At 34.2% G+C, this 21608-nt stretch overlaps 1 protein-coding gene across 1 annotated transcript in view; it reads left to right on the forward strand.

Annotated features, from left to right (window-relative positions):
• Positions 1–16133, forward strand: part of LOC143231762 (uncharacterized) — a 38606-nt gene extending 22473 nt beyond the window's left edge. The window contains exons 3-5 of the mRNA XM_076466406.1: positions 8729–8907; positions 15026–15124; positions 15867–16133. Of these exons, the coding sequence (XP_076322521.1) occupies positions 8729–8907; positions 15026–15124; positions 15867–16010 (422 nt within the window). The 3' untranslated portion in view covers positions 16011–16133. The remainder of the gene's footprint in view (positions 1–8728; positions 8908–15025; positions 15125–15866) is intronic.
• The last annotated feature ends 5475 nt before the right edge of the window (positions 16134–21608 follow it).

Raw genomic sequence — 21608 nt, forward strand, 5'->3', positions numbered from 1 at the left:
CATTCAGAACGTACATACTCTGTTTTGGTTATTAAACATTCAGAACGTACATACTCTGTTTTGGTTATTAAACATTCAGAACGTACATACTCTGTTTTGGTTATTAAACATTGAGAACGTACATACTCTGTTTTGGTTATTAAACATTCAGAACGTACATACTTTGTTTTGGTTATTAAACATTCAAAACGTACATACTTTGTTTTGGTTATTAAACATTGAGAACGTACATACTCTGTTTTCGTTTTAAACATTCAGAACGTACATATTTTGTTTTGGTTATTAAACATTGAGAACGTACATACTTTGTTTTGGTTATTAAACATTGAGAACGTACGTACTCTGTTTTGGTTATTAAACATTCAGAACGCACATACTTTGTTTTGGTTATTAAACATTCAGAACGTACATACTTTGTTTTGGTTATTAAACATTCAGAACGCACATACTTTGTTTTGGTTATTAAACATTCAGAACGCACATACTTTGTTTTGGTTATTATACATTTAGAACGTACATATTTTGTTTTCGTTATTAAACATTCAGAACGTACATACTCTGTTTTCGTTATTAAACATTCAGAACGTACATACTCTGTTTTGGTTATTAAACATTCAGAACGTACATACTTTGTTTTGGTTATTAAACATTCAGAACGTACATACTCTGTTTTGGTTATTAAACATTGAGAACGTACATACTCTATTTTGGTTATTAAACATTCAGAACGTAATACTGTGTTTTGGTTATTAAACATTCAGAACGTAATACTGTGTTTTGGTTATTAAACATTCAGAACGTACATACCTTGTTTTGGTTATTAAACATTCAGAACGTACATACTTTGTTTTGGTTATTAAACATTCAGAACGTACATACTTTGTTTTGGTTATTAAACATTCAGAACGTACATACTTTGTTTTGGTTATTAAACATTCAGAACGTACATACTCTGTTTTGGTTATTAAACATTCAGAACGTACATACTCTGTTTTAGTTATTAAACATTCAGAACGTACATACTTTGTTTTGGTTATTAAACATTCAGAACATAATACTCTGTTTTGGTTATTACACATTCAGAACGCACATACTTTGTTTTGGTTATTAAACATTCAGAACGTACATACTTTGTTTTGGTTATTAAACATAGAGAACGTACATACTTTGTTTTGGTTATTAAACATTCAGAACGTACATACTCTGTTTTGGTTATTAAACATTCAGAACGTACATATTTTGTTTTGGTTATTAAACATTCAAGACGCACATACTTTGTTTTGGTTATTAAACATTGAGAACGTACATACTCTGTTTTGGTTATTAAACATTCAGAACGTACATACTCTGTTTTAGTTATTAAACATTCAGAACGTACCTACTTTGTTTTGGTTATTAAACATTCAGAACGTAATACTGTGTTTTGGTTATTAAACATTCAGAACGTAATACTGTGTTTTGGTTATTAAACATTCAGAACGTACATACTTTGTTTTGGTTATTAAACATTCAGAACGTACATACTTTGTTTTGGTTATTAAACATTCAGAACGTACATACTTTGTTTTCGTTATTAAACATTCAGAACGTACATACTCTGTTTTGGTTATTAAACATTCAGAACGTACATACTCTGTTTTGGTTATTAAACATTCAGAACGTACATACTTTGTTTTGGTTATTAAACATTCAGAACGTACATACTCTGTTTTGGTTATTAAACATTCAGAACGTACATACTCTGTTTTGGTTATTAAACATTCAGAACGTACATACTTTGTTTTGGTTATTAAACATTCAGAACGTACATACTCTGTTTTGGTTATTAAACATTGAGAACGTACATACTCTATTTTGGTTATTAAACATTCAGAACGTAATACTGTGTTTTGGTTATTAAACATTCAGAACGTAATACTGTGTTTTGGTTATTAAACATTGAGAACGTACATACCTTGTTTTGGTTATTAAACATTCAGAACGTACATACTTTGTTTTGGTTATTAAACATTCAGAACGTACATACTTTGTTTTGGTTATTAAACATTCAGAACGTACATACTTTGTTTTGGTTATTAAACATTGAGAACGTACATACTCTGTTTTGGTTATTAAACATTCAGAACGTACATACTCTGTTTTAGTTATTAAACATTCAGAACGTACATACTTTGTTTTGGTTATTAAACATTCAGAACGTACATACTCTGTTTTGGTTATTAAACATTCAGAACGTACATACTCTGTTTTAGTTATTAAACATTCAGAACGTACATACTTTGTTTTGGTTATTAAACATTCAGAACGTAATACTGTGTTTTGGTTATTAAACATTCAGAACGTAATACTGTGTTTTGGTTATTAAACATTCAGAACGTACATACCTTGTTTTGGTTATTAAACATTCAGAACGTACATACTTTGTTTTGGTTATTAAACATTGAGAACGTACATACTCTGTTTTGGTTATTAAACATTGAGAACGTACATACTCTGTTTTGGTTATTAAACATTCAGAACGTACATACTTTGTTTTGGTTATTAAACATTCAGAACGTACATACTCTGTTTTGGTTATTAAACATTCAGAACGTACATACTCTGTTTTGGTTATTAAACATTCAGAACGTACATACTCTGTTTTGGTTATTAAACATTCAGAACGTACATACTCTGTTTTGGTTATTAAACATTCAGAACGTACATACTTTGTTTTGGTTATTAAACATTCAGAACGTACATACTCTGTTTTGGTTATTAAACATTCAGAACGTACATATTTTGTTTTGGTTATTAAACATTCAAGACGCACATACTTTGTTTTGGTTATTAAACATTGAGAACGTACATACTCTGTTTTGGTTATTAAACATTCAGAACGTACATACTCTGTTTTAGTTATTAAACATTCAGAACGTACCTACTTTGTTTTGGTTATTAAACATTCAGAACGTAATACTGTGTTTTGGTTATTAAACATTCAGAACGTAATACTGTGTTTTGGTTATTAAACATTCAGAACGTACATACTTTGTTTTGGTTATTAAACATTCAGAACGTACATACTTTGTTTTGGTTATTAAACATTCAGAACGTACATACTTTGTTTTCGTTATTAAACATTCAGAACGTACATACTCTGTTTTGGTTATTAAACATTCAGAACGTACATACTCTGTTTTGGTTATTAAACATTCAGAACGTACATACTTTGTTTTGGTTATTAAACATTCAGAACGTACATACTCTGTTTTGGTTATTAAACATTCAGAACGTACATACTCTGTTTTGGTTATTAAACATTCAGAACGTACATACTTTGTTTTGGTTATTAAACATTCAGAACGTACATACTCTGTTTTGGTTATTAAACATTGAGAACGTACATACTCTATTTTGGTTATTAAACATTCAGAACGTAATACTGTGTTTTGGTTATTAAACATTCAGAACGTAATACTGTGTTTTGGTTATTAAACATTGAGAACGTACATACCTTGTTTTGGTTATTAAACATTCAGAACGTACATACTTTGTTTTGGTTATTAAACATTCAGAACGTACATACTTTGTTTTGGTTATTAAACATTCAGAACGTACATACTTTGTTTTGGTTATTAAACATTGAGAACGTACATACTCTGTTTTGGTTATTAAACATTCAGAACGTACATACTCTGTTTTAGTTATTAAACATTCAGAACGTACATACTTTGTTTTGGTTATTAAACATTCAGAACGTACATACTCTGTTTTGGTTATTAAACATTCAGAACGTACATACTCTGTTTTGGTTATTAAACATTCAGAACGTACATACTTTGTTTTGGTTATTAAACATTCAGAACGTAATACTGTGTTTTGGTTATTAAACATTCAGAACGTAATACTGTGTTTTGGTTATTAAACATTCAGAACGTACATACCTTGTTTTGGTTATTAAACATTCAGAACGTACATACTTTGTTTTGGTTATTAAACATTGAGAACGTACATACTCTGTTTTGGTTATTAAACATTGAGAACGTACATACTCTGTTTTGGTTATTAAACATTCAGAACGTACATACTTTGTTTTGGTTATTAAACATTCAGAACGTACATACTCTGTTTTGGTTATTAAACATTCAGAACGTACATACTCTGTTTTGGTTATTAAACATTCAGAACGTACATACTCTGTTTTGGTTATTAAACATTCAGAACGTACATACTCTGTTTTGGTTATTAAACATTCAGAACGTACATACTCTGTTTTGGTTATTAAACATTCAGAACGTACATACTTTGTTTTGGTTATTAAACATTCAAAACGTACATACTTTGTTTTGGTTATTAAACATTGAGAACGTACATACTCTGTTTTGGTTATTAAACATTCAGAACGTACATATTTTGTTTTGGTTATTAAACATTGAGAACGTACATACTTTGTTTTGGTTATTAAACATTGAGAACGTACGTACTTTGTTTTGGTTATTAAACATTCAGAACGCACATACTTTGTTTTGGTTATTAAACATTCAGAACGTACATACTTTGTTTTGGTTATTAAACATTCAGAACGCACATACTTTGTTTTGGTTATTAAACATTCAGAACGCACATACTCTGTTTTCGTTATTAAACATTCAGAACGTACATACTCTTTTTTGGTTATTAAACATTCAGAACGTACATACTCTGTTTTGGTTATTAAACATTCAGAACGTACATACTTTGTTTTGGTTATTAAACATTCAGAACGTACATACTCTGTTTTGGTTATTAAACATTGAGAACGTACATACTCTATTTTGGTTATTAAACATTCAGAACGTAATACTGTGTTTTGGTTATTAAACATTCAGAACGTAATACTGTGTTTTGGTTATTAAACATTGAGAACGTACATACCTTGTTTTGGTTATTAAACATTCAGAACGTACATACTTTGTTTTGGTTATTAAACATTCAGAACGTACATACTTTGTTTTGGTTATTAAACATTCAGAACGTACATACTTTGTTTTGGTTATTAAACATTGAGAACGTACATACTCTGTTTTGGTTATTAAACATTCAGAACGTACATACTCTGTTTTAGTTATTAAACATTCAGAACGTACATACTTTGTTTTGGTTATTAAACATTCAGAACATAATACTCTGTTTTGGTTATTACACATTCAGAACGCACATACTTTGTTTTGGTTATTAAACATTCAGAACGTACATACTTTGTTTTGGTTATTAAACATAGAGAACGTACATACTTTGTTTTGGTTATTAAACATTCAGAACGTACATACTCTGTTTTGGTTATTAAACATTCAGAACGTACATATTTTGTTTTGGTTATTAAACATTCAAGACGTACATACTTTGTTTTGGTTATTAAACATTGAGAACGTACGTACTTTGTTTTGGTTATTAAACATTTAGAACGCACATACTTTGTTTTGTTTATTAAACATTCAAAACGTACATACTTTGTTTTGGTTATTAAACATTCAGAACGCACATACTTTGTTTTGGTTATTAAACATTCAGAACGCACATACTTTCTTTTGGTTATTAAACATTCAGAACGCACATACTTTGTTTTGGTTATTAAACATTCAGAACGTACATACTTTCTTTTGGTATGTTTTAAATTTTGCCCAAAGCTACACGAGGACTATCAGCGCTGGCTGTCCTTATGTAGCAATGAGAAGAACTAGTCATCACCACTCACCGCCAACTCTTGGGCTACTCTTTTACCAATGTATAATGGGATTGCTGGATACAATATGACGCCCCCACAGCTGAGAGCGCATGTTTGTGGAACAGGGATTCGAACTCTCAACCCTCTGATTGCGAGTGAAGCTCCCTAACCACGTGGCCATGTCAGGCCACGTGTCTCCCTAATGTGGTTATGTAGCCTAAAGTAGTATGAATGTGGAAAACCTAATCTTGTTATGTAGCCTAAAGTAGTATGAATGTATAAACCCTGATGTGGTTATGTAGCCTAAAGTAGTATGAATGTACAAAAGCTAATGTTGTTATGTAACCTAAAGTAGTATGAATGTGGAAAACCTAATCTTGTTATGTAGCCTAAAGTAGTATGAATGTATAAACCCTGATGTGGTTATGTAGCCTAAAGTAGTATGAATGTAGAAACCCTAATGTGGTTATGTAGCCTAAAGTAGTATGAATGTAGAAACCCTAATGTGGTTATGTAGCCTAAAGTAGTATGAATGTACAAAAGCTAATGTGGTTATGTAACCTAAAGTAGTATGAATGTGGAAAACCTAATGTGGTTATGTAGCCTAAAGTAGTATGAATGTAGAAACCCGAATGTGGTTATGTAGCCTAAAGTAGTATGAATGTAGAAACCCTGATGTGGCTATGTAGCCTAAAGTAGTATGAATGTAGAAACCCTGATGTGGTTATGTAGCCTAAAGTAGTATGAATGTAGAAACCCTAATGTGGTTGTGTAGCCTAAAGTAGTATGAATGTAGAAACCCTAATGTAGCTGTGTAGCCTAAAGTAGTATGAATGTAGAAACCCTAATGTGGCTATGTAGCCTAAAGTAGTATGAATGTAGAAACCCTTATGTGGCTATGTAGCCTAAAGTAGTATAAATGTAGAAAACCTAATGTCAGGCCACGTATCTTCTTTTACCGTGTGTCACACTAACTACTGGTAATCATATAATACAGTGTGATTCCACAACTTACACGTTAAACTGTTAATTATCTGTATATTCCTGTGTTCATTTTCAAGTTCTTAAGTTCTATAGGAAATCCTTTATTATAATTACTCATTATGTTCTATTTTTACATATAAGGTCATAAATATACACCAATTAGGATCTATTTAAAACTTTAGACATTTTACTTCCACGTCAAATGTAACGTGGCTCAAGGGGGTAGTTTCTTACGCCGTTCATTTTACCTTTTGTCACGTGATTCACTGACCAAAGGCTGATTTGTATCTCCGGACAATAAGTTTGTCCAACAGCGTAATCTGTGTCAATAAGAAGTACACTGAAGTCTCACTAAAGGTAACATTTTTCTTAACATATAAATATTAATTATTATAATCTCATCCTTTTAGGGTTAACTAAGTATACAACCTTTAACTGATAAATATTAAGTATTATAATCTCATCCTTTTAGGGTTAACTAAGTATACAACCTTTAACTGACAAATATTAAGTATTATAATCTCATCCTTTTAGGGTTAACTAAGTATACAACCTTTAGCTGACAAAACAGTTGTTTCTTTACACTTTATTACGTAGAAACTTCAAATGAGGTTGTATTATGTGCGAGTGTTAGATTGTATTATGTGCGAGTGTTAGATTGTATTATGTACGAGTGTTAGATTGTATTATGTGCGAGTGTTAGGTTGTATTATGTGCGAGTGTTAGATTGTATTATGTGCGAGTGTTAGGTTGTATTATGTACGACAAAACAAATATATCCACACTTGAATCCTGCCGTCTGTCATATCAAGGTTAAAGTTTTATATAATAGAGGAGTGTTTAGATGTTCTCATTTGATTTGACTTGTGAGCTAAAATCAAGGTTTCAATACCCGCGGACGACACAGCACCATTGTACAGTTTGTGTTTTAGAACAAACAAACACTTTAGTGAACTGTATCAATCGTTTGTATACTTTTCATACAGCTTCGCGCGCTTCCTCGTTCGCACGTGTCCAGAATGTTGTTAGGAATTCACGTTAAAGAGAAATTTAAAAAACAATTTATTGTGTGTTAAAGATGACTAGCACAGATAGTCCTCGGAGAACTTGAGACAAAACAAACAAAATATCGTATGAGTATTTACGTTCTAGTTAATATTGCACATAATGTCCTTTCCCTAAAGGCCACGGCAGGGCCTGGTGGTTAAGGCAGTCAGCTCGTAATCCGAGGATCTCAGGTTCGAATCTCCGTCACACCAAACATGCTTGCCTTTTCAGCCGTGTGAGCGTTATAATGTAACTGTCAATCCCACTATTCGTCGGTAAATGAGTAGCCCAAAAATTGGCGGTGGGTGGTGATGACTAGCTGTTTCGCGCAAAGCTACACACGAGATATCTGTAATAGCCGTCCCTAATTTTGCAATGTAAGACTAGAGAAGATTTGGCTTGTTTTGAATGTACCTACCATCCTCACTATATTATCTTAGACCAGTGACTAAACACTTTCAGGGGTAACACTCATATAACGCCACACTTAACCTTAACATGTTACTCTCTACGCAATATGTGACTACTGAATACAAAACCTGACACATATTGTACATATATATAGTGATATGTAGACTCCTTTAAAATGTTTCTATAACTTCTTCAACCTAATTATTCTAACCTGTCTAAAAATAACATTTTGTTAATATTTTTATAGCCTGTCCTTGTAGACAGATAGAGTTACTCAATGTTTCTTTTTGCTGTCCTTCACTTGATGGAAGACTCGAAGTGGCACCGTTGTCTGTTTACTTCTGACAAGTGGCACCGTTGTCTGTTTACTTGTGATAAGTGGCACCGTTGTCTGTTTTCTTCTGATAAGTGGCACCGTTGTTTGTTGCCTAATTTTTCTTTTGCCTAGTTTTCTGACTCATTTATTTTACCTTCTGTGTTGTTCCTCCGTATATTAACCTCACCTGTACGTAAATTTAACACTATTCTTGTTATTTTGTTTCAAAATAATCGAAGTCTTCTGATAGAGACCATTGTGACAGAAGTCCATTCTTATTTCAGTTCGAGATGTCTGGAGGAAACGATTCTTGGAGACAAGGAAAAAGACTCCTGTGCTTGAAGAAGAAAGCGGCAGGCTTCGTGATGACCTGGAAAAACTTCATAGAGAATTGTTGATTAAGTTAGAGGATGGACTCGAACTAGATGTTTTCAACAGTAGAACCGAACAACCGTCCAACAAGGTATGAATGTAGAAAACCTAATGTGGTTATGTAGCCCAAAGTAGTATGAATGTGGAAAACCTAATGTGGTTATGTAGCCTAAAGCAGTATGAATGTAGAAACCCTAATGTGGTGATGTAGCGTAAAGTAGTATGAATGTAGAAACCCTAATGTGGTGATGTAGCGTAAAGTAGTATGAATGTAGAAACCCTAATGTGGTTATGTAGCCTAAAGTAGTATGAATGTGGAAAACCTAATCTTGTTATGTAGCCTAAAGTAGTATGAATGTAGAAACCCTAATGTGGTTATGTAGCCTAAAGCAGTATGAATGTAGAAACCCTAATGTGGTTATGTAGCCTAAAGCAGTATGAATGTAGAAACCCTAATGTGGTTATGTAGCCTAAAGCAGTATGAATGTAGAAACCCTAATGTGGTGATGTAGCGTAAAGTAGTATGAATGTAGAAACCCTAATGTGGTTATGTAGCCTAAAGTAGTATGAATGTGGAAAACCTAATCTTGTTATGTAGCCTAAAGTAGTATGAATGTAGAAACCCTAATGTGGTTATGTAGCCTAAAGCAGTATGAATGTAAAAACCCTAATGTGGTGATGTAGCCTAAAGTAGTATGAATGTTCAAAAGCTAATGGGGTGATGTAGCCTAAAGTAGTATGAATGTAGAAACCCTAATGTGGTGATGTAGCCTAAAGCAGTATGAATGTAGAAACCCTAATGTGGTTATGTAGCCTAAAGCAGTATGAATGTAGAAACCCTAATGTGGTTATGTAGCCTAAAGCAGTATGAATGTAGAAACCCTAATGTGGTTATGTAGCCTAAAATAGTATGAATGTAGAAACCCTAATGTGGTGATGTAGCGTAAAGTAGTATGAATGTTCAAAAGCTAATGTGGTGATGTAGCCTAAAGTAGTATGAATGTAGAAACCCTAATGTGGTTATGTAGCCTAAAGCAGTATCAATGTAGAAACCCTAATGTGGTGATGTAGCCTAAAGCAGTATGAATGTAGAAATCCTAATGTGGTTATGTAGCCTAAAGCAGTATGAATGTAGAAACCCTAATGTGGTTATGTAGCCTAAAGCAGTATGAATGTAGAAACCCTAATGTGGTGATGTAGCGTAAAGTAGTATGAATGTAGAAACCCTAATGTGGTTATGTAGCCTAAAGTAGTATGAATGTGGAAAACCTAATCTTGTTATGTAGCCTAAAGTAGTATGAATGTAGAAACCCTAATGTGGTTATGTAGCCTAAAGCAGTATGAATGTAGAAACCCTAATGTGGTTATGTAGCCTAAAGCAGTATGAATGTAGAAACCCTAATGTGGTTATGTAGCCTAAAGCAGTATGAATGTAGAAACCCTAATGTGGTGATGTAGCGTAAAGTAGTATGAATGTAGAAACCCTAATGTGGTTATGTAGCCTAAAGTAGTATGAATGTGGAAAACCTAATTTTGTTATGTAGCCTAAAGTAGTATGAATGTAGAAACCCTAATGTGGTTATGTAGCCTAAAGCAGTATGAATGTAAAAACCTTAATGTGGTGATGTAGCCTAAAGTAGTATGAATGTTCAAAAGCTAATGGGGTGATGTAGCCTAAAGTAGTATGAATGTAGAAACCCTAATGTGGTTATGTAGCCTAAAGCAGTATGAATGTAGAAACCCTAATGTGGTTATGTAGCCTAAAGCAGTATGAATGTAGAAACCCTAATGTGGTTATGTAGCCTAAAGCAGTATGAATGTAGAAACCCTAATGTGGTGATGTAGCGTAAAGTAGTATGAATGTAGAAACCCTAATGTGGTTATGTAGCCTAAAGCAGTATGAATGTAGAAACCCTAATGTGGTTATGTAGCCTAAAGTAGTATGAATGTAGAAACCCTAATGTGGTGATGTAGCGTAAAGTAGTATGAATGTTCAAAAGCTAATGTGGTGATGTAGCCTAAAGTAGTATGAATGTAGAAACCCTAATGTGGTTATGTAGCCTAAAGCAGTATGAATGTAGAAACCCTAATGTGGTGATGTAGCCTAAAGCAGTATGAATGTAGAAATCCTAATGTGGTTATGTAGCCTAAAGCAGTATGAATGTAGAAACCCTAATGTGGTGATGTAGTGTAAAGTAGTATGAATGTAGAAACCCTAATGTGGTTATGTAGCCTAAAGCAGTATGAATGTAGAAACCCTAATGTGGTTATGTAGCCTAAAGTAGCATGGGGATTATATTTAAAGTGTCTGTTGTCATTTGTTAATATGAAGCGTTTCTCAAACCTATCTCTATAACAATTATTCACTAAAGGACATATGAACATAGAAGTAATTAATGAGCACTCTAAGTTTGGCAGCAGTTTTACCACTTTACTACCATCAAACAAGGATTACCATTTTATCACCTTAGTACCATCAAAAAAGGCTAACCATTTTACCACCTTAGTACCATAAAAAAGGCTACCCTTTTACCACCTTAGTACCATCAAAAAAGGCTAACCATTTTATCACCTTAGTACCATCAAAAAAGGCTAACCATTTTACCACCTTAGTACCATCAAAGAAGGCTAACAATTTTACCACCTTAGTACCATCAAAGAAGGCTAACCATTTTACCACCTTAGTACCATCAAAGAATGCTAACCATTTTACCATCTTAGTACCATCAAAAAAGGCTATAACCATTTTACCACCTTAGTACCATCAAAGAAGGCTAACCATTTTACCACCTTAGTACCATCAAAGAATGCTAACCATTTTACCACCTTAGTACCATCAAAGAATGCTAACCATTTTACCACCTTAGTACCATCAAAAAAGGCTAACAATTTTACCACCCTAGTACCATCAAAGTGGGCTAACCTTTTTCTCTACTACCTTAGTACTATCAATGAGGGCTAAGTTGAATGAAACGTTTGAGGTAAAATATTTGAAAGTGACATAAAACATGGATATCTTTTCATTCGACGAAGGTTTTTGCGATATGGCTCAAAATGTTAGAACTCTTTACCGTGCCCAGCACTAAATTATAGTTTATATTGTTAGTCTCTTTTATAGCCCGGCATGGCCAGGTATGTTAACACATTCGACTCATAACCTGAGGGTCGCGGGTTCGAATCCCCGTCGCATCAAACATGCTCGCTCTTTCAGCCGTGGGGGCGTTAATGTCACGGTCAATCCCATTATTCGTTGGTAAAAGAGTAGCCCAAGGGTTGACGGTGGTCTGTGCTGATCAGCTGCCTTCCTTCTAGTCTTACACTGCTATATTAGAGACGGCTAGCACAGATAGCCCTAGAGTAGCTTGCGCGAAATTAAAAAACAAACAAAGAAACAAGCACAACAGTTTAAGTCCAGCTTTGCTAAGCGCCTTTACTAGTATTGTGATAACTTTGAACTTGTAAGTGGCGAACACTGGACGTTTTATTTGACAAGTAACATAAAATAACTTCTCAAGTTGAGGTGGAATAAGCGATTACAATAAAAATATCTTTTTTATTTTAATCGTTTAGTGGAGATCTGCGAACAGAAATAGCAAACACTTCTTTAGGAGAGCTGTTTTTAACACAAAAGGTCAGCTGTGTGCTGTGTTTTAATCCCACAATACTTGATTCGTAACACTTCAGTAATATCCAGAGCCGCCATATGATCACAATTCTAATTGTCTAACGCTCTTTCTTTCTACTAACACCAAAGTCACCAAGTGGTGATAAATATAATTATTTAATGCTCTTGTTTATTACTAACACCAAAGCCACCAAGCGGTAATGAATACAATTATTTAATGCTCTTGTTTGCTACTAACACCAAAACCGCCAAGCAGTAATAAATACAATTATTTAATGCTTTTATTTGTTACTAACACCAAAGCCTCCAAGCGGTGATAAATACAATTATCTAATGCTCCTAGGGTCGTTACTTACACCAAAGCCATCAAGTGTGATATATATTCCTTTAATTTTTTAAGGCTGCTACAAGGTGGCAACAATTTGTAAAATCATGAAACTGGAAACTAAATTATCTAATGGAAAAGAAATATCACGATCTCCAGGCAACACTTCTTCTTCTAAGTTATCACGATCTCCAGGCAACACTTCTTCTAAGTTATCACGATCTCCAGGCAACGCTTCTTCTAAGTTATCACGATCTCCAGGCAACACTTCTTCTAAGTTATCACGATCTCCAGGCAACGCTTCTTCTAAGTTATCACGATCTCCAGGCAACACTTCTTCTAAGTTATCACGATCTCCAGGCAACACTTCTTCTAAGTTATCACGATCTCCAGGCAACACTTCTTCTTCTAAGTTATCACGATCTCCAGGCAACACTTCTTCTTCTAAGTTATCACGATCTCCAGGCAACACTTCTTCTAAGTTATCACGATCTCCAGACAACACTTCTTCTTCTAAGTTATCACGATCTCCAGGCAACACTTCTTCTAAGTTATCACGATCTCCAGGCAACACTTCTTCTAAGTTATCACGATCTCCAGGCAACACTTCTTCTAAGTTATCACGATCTCCAGGCAACACTTCTTCTTCTAAGTTATCACGATCTCCAGGCAACACTTCTTCTAAGTTATCACGATCTCCAGACAACACTTCTTCTTCTAAGTTATCACGATCTCCAGGCAACACTTCTTCTTCTAAGTTATCACGATCTCCAGGCAACACTTCTTCTAAGTTATCACGATCTCCAGGCAACACTTCTTCTTCTAAGTTATCACGATCTCCAGGCAACACTTCTTCTAAGTTATCACGATCTCCAGACAACACTTCTTCTTCTAAGTTATCACGATCTCCAGGCAACACTTCTTCTAAGTTATCACGATCTCCAGACAACACTTCTTCTTCTAAGTTATCACGATCTCCAGGCAACACTTCTTCTTCTAAGTTATCACGATCTCCAGGCAACACTTCTTCTTCTAAGTTATCACGATCTCCAGGCAACACTTCTTCTAAGTTATCACGATCTCCAGGCAACACTTCTTCTAAGTTATCACGATCTCCAGGCAACACTTCTTCTTCTAAGTTATCACGATCTCCAGGCAACACTTCTTCTAAGTTATCACGATCTCCAGACAACACTTCTTCTTCTAAGTTATCACGATCTCCAGGCAACACTTCTTCTAAGTTATCACGATCTCCAGACAACACTTCTTCTTCTAAGTTATCACGATCTCCAGGCAACACTTCTTCTTCTAAGTTATCACGATCTCCAGGCAACGCTTCTTCTAAGTTATCACGATCTCCAGGCAACACTTCTTCTAAGTTATCACGATCTCCAGGCAACACTTCTTCTAAGTTATCACGATCTCCAGGCAACACTTCTTCTAAGTTATCACGATCTCCAGGCAACACTTCTTCTTCTAAGTTATCACGATCTCCAGGCAACACTTCTTCTTCTAAGTTATCACGATCTCCAGGCAACACTTCTTCTAAGTTATCACGATCTCCAGACAACACTTCTTCTTCTAAGTTATCACGATCTCCAGGCAACACTTCTTCTAAGTTATCACGATCTCCAGGCAACACTTCTTCTTCTAAGTTATCACGATCTCCAGACAACACTTCTTCTTCTAAGTTATCACGATCTCCAGGCAACACTTCTTCTTCTAAGTTATCACGATCTCCAGGCAACACTTCTTCTAAGTTATCACGATCTCCAGGCAACACTTCTTCTTCTAAGTTATCACGATCTCCAGGCAACACTTCTTCTAAGTTATCACGATCTCCAGGCAACACTTCTTCTTCTAAGTTATCACGAACTCCAGGCAACACTTCTTCTAAGTTATCACGATCTCCAGGCAACACTTCTTCTTCTAAGTTATCACGAACTCCAGGCAACACTTTTTCTTCTTCTAAGACCTTTTTAACAACATCATTTTTATGCCTCATTCGTTAGTACAGCCAGAGCCTTTTCCTTAGCAGTAGATTTCACAGATTAGGGGCTATGGTAATACACTCTTTCTAGTTCGGAGATAAACATGCCCTACATATTTCATTGAAGGATTTTCAAGAATTCTGTAACGAGTTAGAGATGTTAACTCGATATCACTGTACTTAGATTTTAAGTTATAACAAATGACGTGTTCAAATTATAATTTCTCTTTTGCCACATAATTATTCAACAAATTTAATTATTTTTCTAGCTTAGTTTAAAGATCGTTATTGCACGTTTGCTTCAAGAAATCCAAGATCTGAGAGGTCGCCTCGAATCTACCCGGATGAGGTTATCCGCCGAAGCCAAAGTAGGCACTGTTAAAATCCTTTTAGAACAACGACACCTAGTTGAATAAAACTGAATACAATTTTGAAATGAACAAATATTTATTTTAAACTTCTGCTAATTACAGTTTTCTTCAAATTCAAAATCAAACTTGATAGTTTCTTTGGTGGTTTTATTTTAGAATTTAATAAAATAGTGTTACAATTAAAACTGATTTAGGGCTAATTAAGGTATGATTTTAGATGCAATTACTCAGCTAACTGCTTTGCCATTTTTAGTTAAACAGAAAATATATGTTTGATTTGTGTCATTTTGAAAGTACATAATGTCTCTAGGAAAAGTTTCGAAAGTACACCCTCCTGCTTAAAACAGTTCGGAAAATACAAGATATTATTTAGAACACTTTGAGAAGTATACCATGTCACTTAGAACAGTTTGGAATGTGTACCATCCCAATTAGAACTGTTTATAAAGTGCATCATATCAATTAGAACAGTTTTGAATGTAACTATGGAACTTAGAATATTTTGGTAAGTGAACCATGCCAAGTAGAACATTTTGGAAAGCGAACCATGCTACTTAGAACATTTTGGTATGTGCACCATGCCACTTAGAACATTTTGGTAAGTGCACCATGCCACTTAGAACAATTTGGTAAGTGCACCATGATACATAATTACAGCCAATAAGAAATATTTTAGGCCTTAGTTGTGATCATAGCTGACTTCACTATATATAGTTGACAATGTAACGTGTTGTTACAGTTGAGAATGCAAGCCGAGATGGACGTGAAGGCACTACGTGAAGAGCTCATGAAGAAAAAGATTCAAGTGACCCTCACGAGAAACGAAGAACAATCAGCTCTGGGGTCAACCTTGAGAGATGTCCACTTCATCAGTGCCATGTAGTTCATTCCGGTTCACCTGACCTTAATTAAAGAACTAAGTTGTTAGTTATTTCAACTACTGCTTATACAAAACATTACTGACCTCTGGTACTTTTATATTTTCGTATATTTTTGCTAAAAATAGAATGCGAACACGTTTTCATTTATATTTTTAACAAATTAATTAAGAATAATCAGTCAAATACATTTCACTGAGGCTCACACGTGATGAAATACAGCAACCAGGGTGTCGGACCACTCATAAAAGATGGTGTAATGTGGCACGATATTTTTATAGAGTAACACCAAGAATGTCCGCGAAATATCACATAAACCAAAAATCAGGAGTTCCGGAAACTGTTACAAAATAAAAACAGGTGTAAAATAAAACTGATGAAATCGTTGAAAATAACGACCCGAGTTTCCAGAAGTTTCGTTCAGATTTAAAATGGCTGTTTCTAACTTTTGTGAAGTAGTAATACATTTATAATATCATTTTACTTCAATGTTTCTTCTCCAGGAAAGACTTGCTGCACGGTTTTGTAACGTTAGTCCATAAAGTTATAATAAGGACTAGTTTTAAAACAGTCCATAACTTTTTATTAAAGACTAGTTTCTAAATAATCCATAAAGTTGTATTAAGGACTAGTTGTATCAACAGTCCATTAAGTACTAACACACGTTTATCAACAATCCATAAAGTTGTATTAAGGACTAGTTGTATCAACAGTCCATTAAGTACTAACACAAGTTTATCAACAATCCATAAAGTTGTATTAAGGACTAGTTGTATCAACAGTCCATTAAGTACTAACACAAGTTTATCAACAATCCATAAAGTTGTATTAAGGACTAGTTGTATCAACAGTCCATTAAATACTAACACAAGTTTATCAACAATCCATAAAGTTGTATTAAGGACTAGTTGTATCAACAGTCCATTAAGTACTAACACAAGTTTATCAACAATCCATAAAGTTGTATTAAGATAAGTTTATCAACAGTCCATAAAGTTGTGTTAAGATAAGTTTATCAACAGTCCATAAAGTTGTATTAAGGACTAGTTGTATCAACAGCCCATAAAGTTGTATTAAGGACTAGTTGTATCAACAGTCCATAAAGTTGTGTTAAGGACTTGTATCAACAGTCCATAAAGTTGTATTAAGGACTAGTTGTATCAACAGTCCATAAAGTTGTGTTAGGGTTTCTTTACTCAATAACTCACAAATAAGGAAAAAATAATAATACTGTTTTACAGTAATAAACAGTTACGTAGTTTTATTAGTCTAAAATTGTTTTAAGATTATATATATATATTACAACAGTCCAGTTAACATGAAACATGTGGGAATTTAAAAACCTTCTGTACAGAGCAAAAATATAGTTTAACATTTTGTCCGAACATGTACTTTGTTCTGAAAAGAACATAGTTTAACAGTTTGTCCGAACATGTACTTTGTTCTGAAAAGAACATAGTTTAACATTTTGTCCGAACATGTACTTTGTTCTGAAAAGAACATAGTTTAACATTTTGTTCGGGCATATACTTTGTTCTGAAAAGAACATAGTTTAACATTTTGTCCGAACATGTACTTTGTTCTGAAAAGAACATAGTTTAACATTTTATTCGGGCATGCACTTTGTTCTGAAAATAACATAGATTAACATTTTGTTCGAACATGTACTTTGTTTTGAAAAGAATAGTTTAACATTTTGTCCGAACATGTACTTTGTTCTGAAAATAACATAGTTTAACATTTTGTTCGAACATGTACTTTGTTCTGAAAAGAACATAGTTTAACATTTTGTCCGAACATGTACTTTGTTCTGAAAAGAACATAGTTTAACAGTTTGTCCGAACATGTACTTTGTTCTGAAAATAACATAGTTTAACATTTTGTTCGAACATGTACTTTGTTCTGAAAAGAACATAGTTTAACATTTTGTCCGAACATGTACTTTGTTCTGAAAAGAACATAGTTTAACATTTTGTTCGGGCATGTACTTTGTTCTGAAAATAACATGGTTTAACATTTTGTTCGAACATGTACTTTGTTCTGAAAAGAACATAGTTTAACATTTTGTTCGAGCATGTACTTTGTTCTGAAAAGAACATAGTTTAACATTTTGTTCGGGCATGTACTTTGTTCTGAAAATAACATAGTTTAACATTTTGTTCGAACATGTACTTTGTTCTGAAAAGAACATAGTTTAACATTTTGTTCGGGCATGTACTTTGTTCTGAAAAGAACATAGTTTAACATTTTATTCGGGCATGTACTTTGTTCTGAAAAGAACATAGTTTGACATTTTGTTCGAACATGTGCGTTGTTCTGAAGACAACGTAGTTTAACATTTGGTTAAAAACGTATGTATTTTGTGCGGACATGTATGTACTTTCTTCTGAAAAAACATAGTTTAACATTTTTTAAGATGTACTTTGTTCTGAAAACAACATAGTTTAATGTTATGTTCATATTTTAATATTTTGTTGGAATATTCTCCAACTCACTAGAATGTAGCACGGTCACTTTTTTTTTTGTATAGCGCAGTCTAACGGTTATTTTTAATATTTCGTGCAAATTCTGATTTCAGTTTTGTGATATTTGTTTAAGTGAAGAGACATCAAATAAGTAAAATATATAAAAGAAGATGGCTTTACTGAACCCTCTATAATCCTTTAACATCAATCGTAAACGTTTCAAACACTTAATTGACTCTAGAATAAAGCAGTATTTTTCAGTTTCGTATTACCCGTTCGTAACAGTTACTAAAACTATATGCACTGAATACGTAAGCAGCAAGCCGCTATACTGTACATAATATAGAGCAGGTGTGTGATTGGTGCATAAATATGTTTGTTGTACTTATGAATATACTAAATAAAAGCCGTTATTAACTGTACGTTTACTGTTTCATGGTTATATAGCTAATACAGTACTGAGATGAGTATAGAAAACCGCCTTCCTCATAAATATGCAGCCTTATCAATTCTTATTTCAAAGCTAATTAAAATAACTGTTAGGGTTAGTAATTACAATAGTTTGTTAACCAACGAGTCCTAGCTGAAAGATAGGCACTCATCAATTCATATCGTGTCGTGTAAGCTAGGAAAACTCAGAATGGATCCTTGTTAATACAAACTTTGACTTTTAAATTCAAGCTCTTTAGTTAAGTGATTAAGCCTCTAGTTTAAAATGAAACACTCAAGTGATTACTATGTAATCATTTCCTGAGCTGAATCGTAATATCTGTACGAAACACACTACAGGTAAATTACTGTTTAAGTATGTCATAGAATAAAAAAAAACAGACTACGACTGTATACGAAATATAATACATATATTAAAATGTCACTACTGGTAGAATTGCATAGTGTTTAATAAATTAATTTTAATAGTTTGATATGATTGTTTGTTTTGAATTTCGCACAAAGCTACTCGAGGGCTATCTGTGCTAGCCGTCCCTAATTTAGTAGTGTAAGACTAGAGGGAAGGCAGCTAGTCATCACCACCCAGCGCCAACTCTTAGGCTACTCTTTTACCAACGAATAGTGGGATTGACTGTCACATTATAACGCCCCCACGGCTGAAAGGGCGAGCATGTTTGGCGCGACGGAGATGCGAATCCGCGACCCTCAGATTACGAGTCGCACGCCTTAACACGCTTGGCCATGCCGGGCCCGGGTTGATATGAGGCCTAGCCATAGTCACTAACACGGTAACTCTATGATTAGCGTTTTTAACAATACTTACTTCACAAGTTCTGTGAGATACACTTTAATAAAGAAGCTATGACAAAAAAAAAAGAGACGCAGCTTTCTCTTATGTTTTAAGTTGCGACTCCAGAAATCTTGAAATTCTTTAATGTTAGATTAGATTAAGAATAAACTTCGAAACTGTTAATTTCAAAAATTTAGTTTGAGGTAGAAAATAATTCGCAACAGATAACACGAACTTGAGGTCGAGAATAATCTTAAATTATTGAATTAGACGTCCTTCAAACAATTTTTAATCTAATTTATACACTCTCGCTTCCTAAGCCTAGTTTTATACAATAAACTACCTGACATTTCTCAGTTAAATTTTATACAATAAACTATCCGACATTTCTCAGTTAAATTTTATACAATAAAAATTATTAACAAATATGCATTTCATATCACGCCCGCAGGGCAGATTTCCCAACTGGAGGTCAGTACCTTGACCCCTCCGAAAAAGTAACATCATGTCTTTATTATTTAGAATTAGAAAAATGAAACATGAATTTTCAGTACTCTGATTACTCCGAAAAAGTAAGAACATATATCTGATTGTAAGGATCAAAAACCGTAAACAAATGTTTCATTGCAACTAGTGTTTTTATTTTTCTAACGCATGTAACATAAAGACCCAATACAATTGAAATAAGCAATAAGTGTTTGTGTGTATGTTTCCTTATAGCAAAACTAGAGCGGGATGTCTACTGAGTCTACCGAGAAGAATCGAACCCCTGATTTTAGGGTTGTAAATCCCTAGACTTACCGCTGTACCAGCGCGGGATGCAATAAGTGTTCATGATTCTTCTGATGAGCGAAAGCACTGATTATCTCTTCCATTTTGTTCTTTATCACAAAATTTGTGCATTCCCGTTCACTACCAAAATGGCGATATGAGACAGTCTTTCTTATCCAATTATAGAACGTAAGTTTTGATTCGAGAATGATCTTTCAACAGAACAGGATGTGGCTGGAACAGTGTTGAATATTTCCAACTAATAATAAGATGGAAAGAGTTGAGAAATGCCATTCTCAGAAATACATTTTGACAAATTATATCCTGAAGACAAATGGGAATTTGTTTTTCATGATCCAGAAGACCAACCAGAATCTTTCTTCTTGAAGATAACTGATTCTTATTCAGTTCATGAAAGTCACAAAGTAACGAGACATCATCATGGTTACATTATGGTCTGGTTTGTTTTGAATTTCGTGTAAAGCTACACGAGAGCTATCTGCGCTAGTCGTCCCTAATTTAGCAGGGTAAGACTAGAGGGAAGGCAGCTAGTCATCACCGCCCACCGTCAACTCATGGGCGATTCTTACCAACAAACAGTGGGATTTACACTCATTATAACGACCCCACGGCTGAAAGGGCATATTTGGTGTTCAAACCGTTACGTCATGAGGATTTACACTCATTATAACGACCCCACGGCTGAAAGGGCAAGTTTGGTGTTCAGACCGTTACATTATGAGGATTTACACTCATTATAACGCCCCCACGGCTGAGAGGGCGTGTTTGGTGTTCAAACCGTTACGTCATGAGGATTTACACTCATTGTAACGCCCCCACGGCTGAAAGGGCATGTTTGGTGTTCAAACCGTTACGTTATGAGGATTTACACTCATTATAACGCCCCCACGGCTGAGAGGGCATGTTTGGTGTTCAAACCGTTACGTTATGAGGATTTACACTCATTATAACGACCCCATGGCTGAAAGGGTATGTTTGGTGTTCAAACCGTTACTTTATGAGGATTTACACTCATTATAACGCCCCCACGGCTGAAAGGGCGTGTTTGGTGTTCAAACCGTTACGTTATGAGGATTTACACTCATTATAACGCCCCCACGGCTGAA

This window comes from Tachypleus tridentatus, chromosome 1 (assembly GCF_004210375.1).
Source record: "Tachypleus tridentatus isolate NWPU-2018 chromosome 1, ASM421037v1, whole genome shotgun sequence".
Classification (NCBI taxonomy): Eukaryota; Metazoa; Arthropoda; class Merostomata; order Xiphosura; family Limulidae; genus Tachypleus; species Tachypleus tridentatus.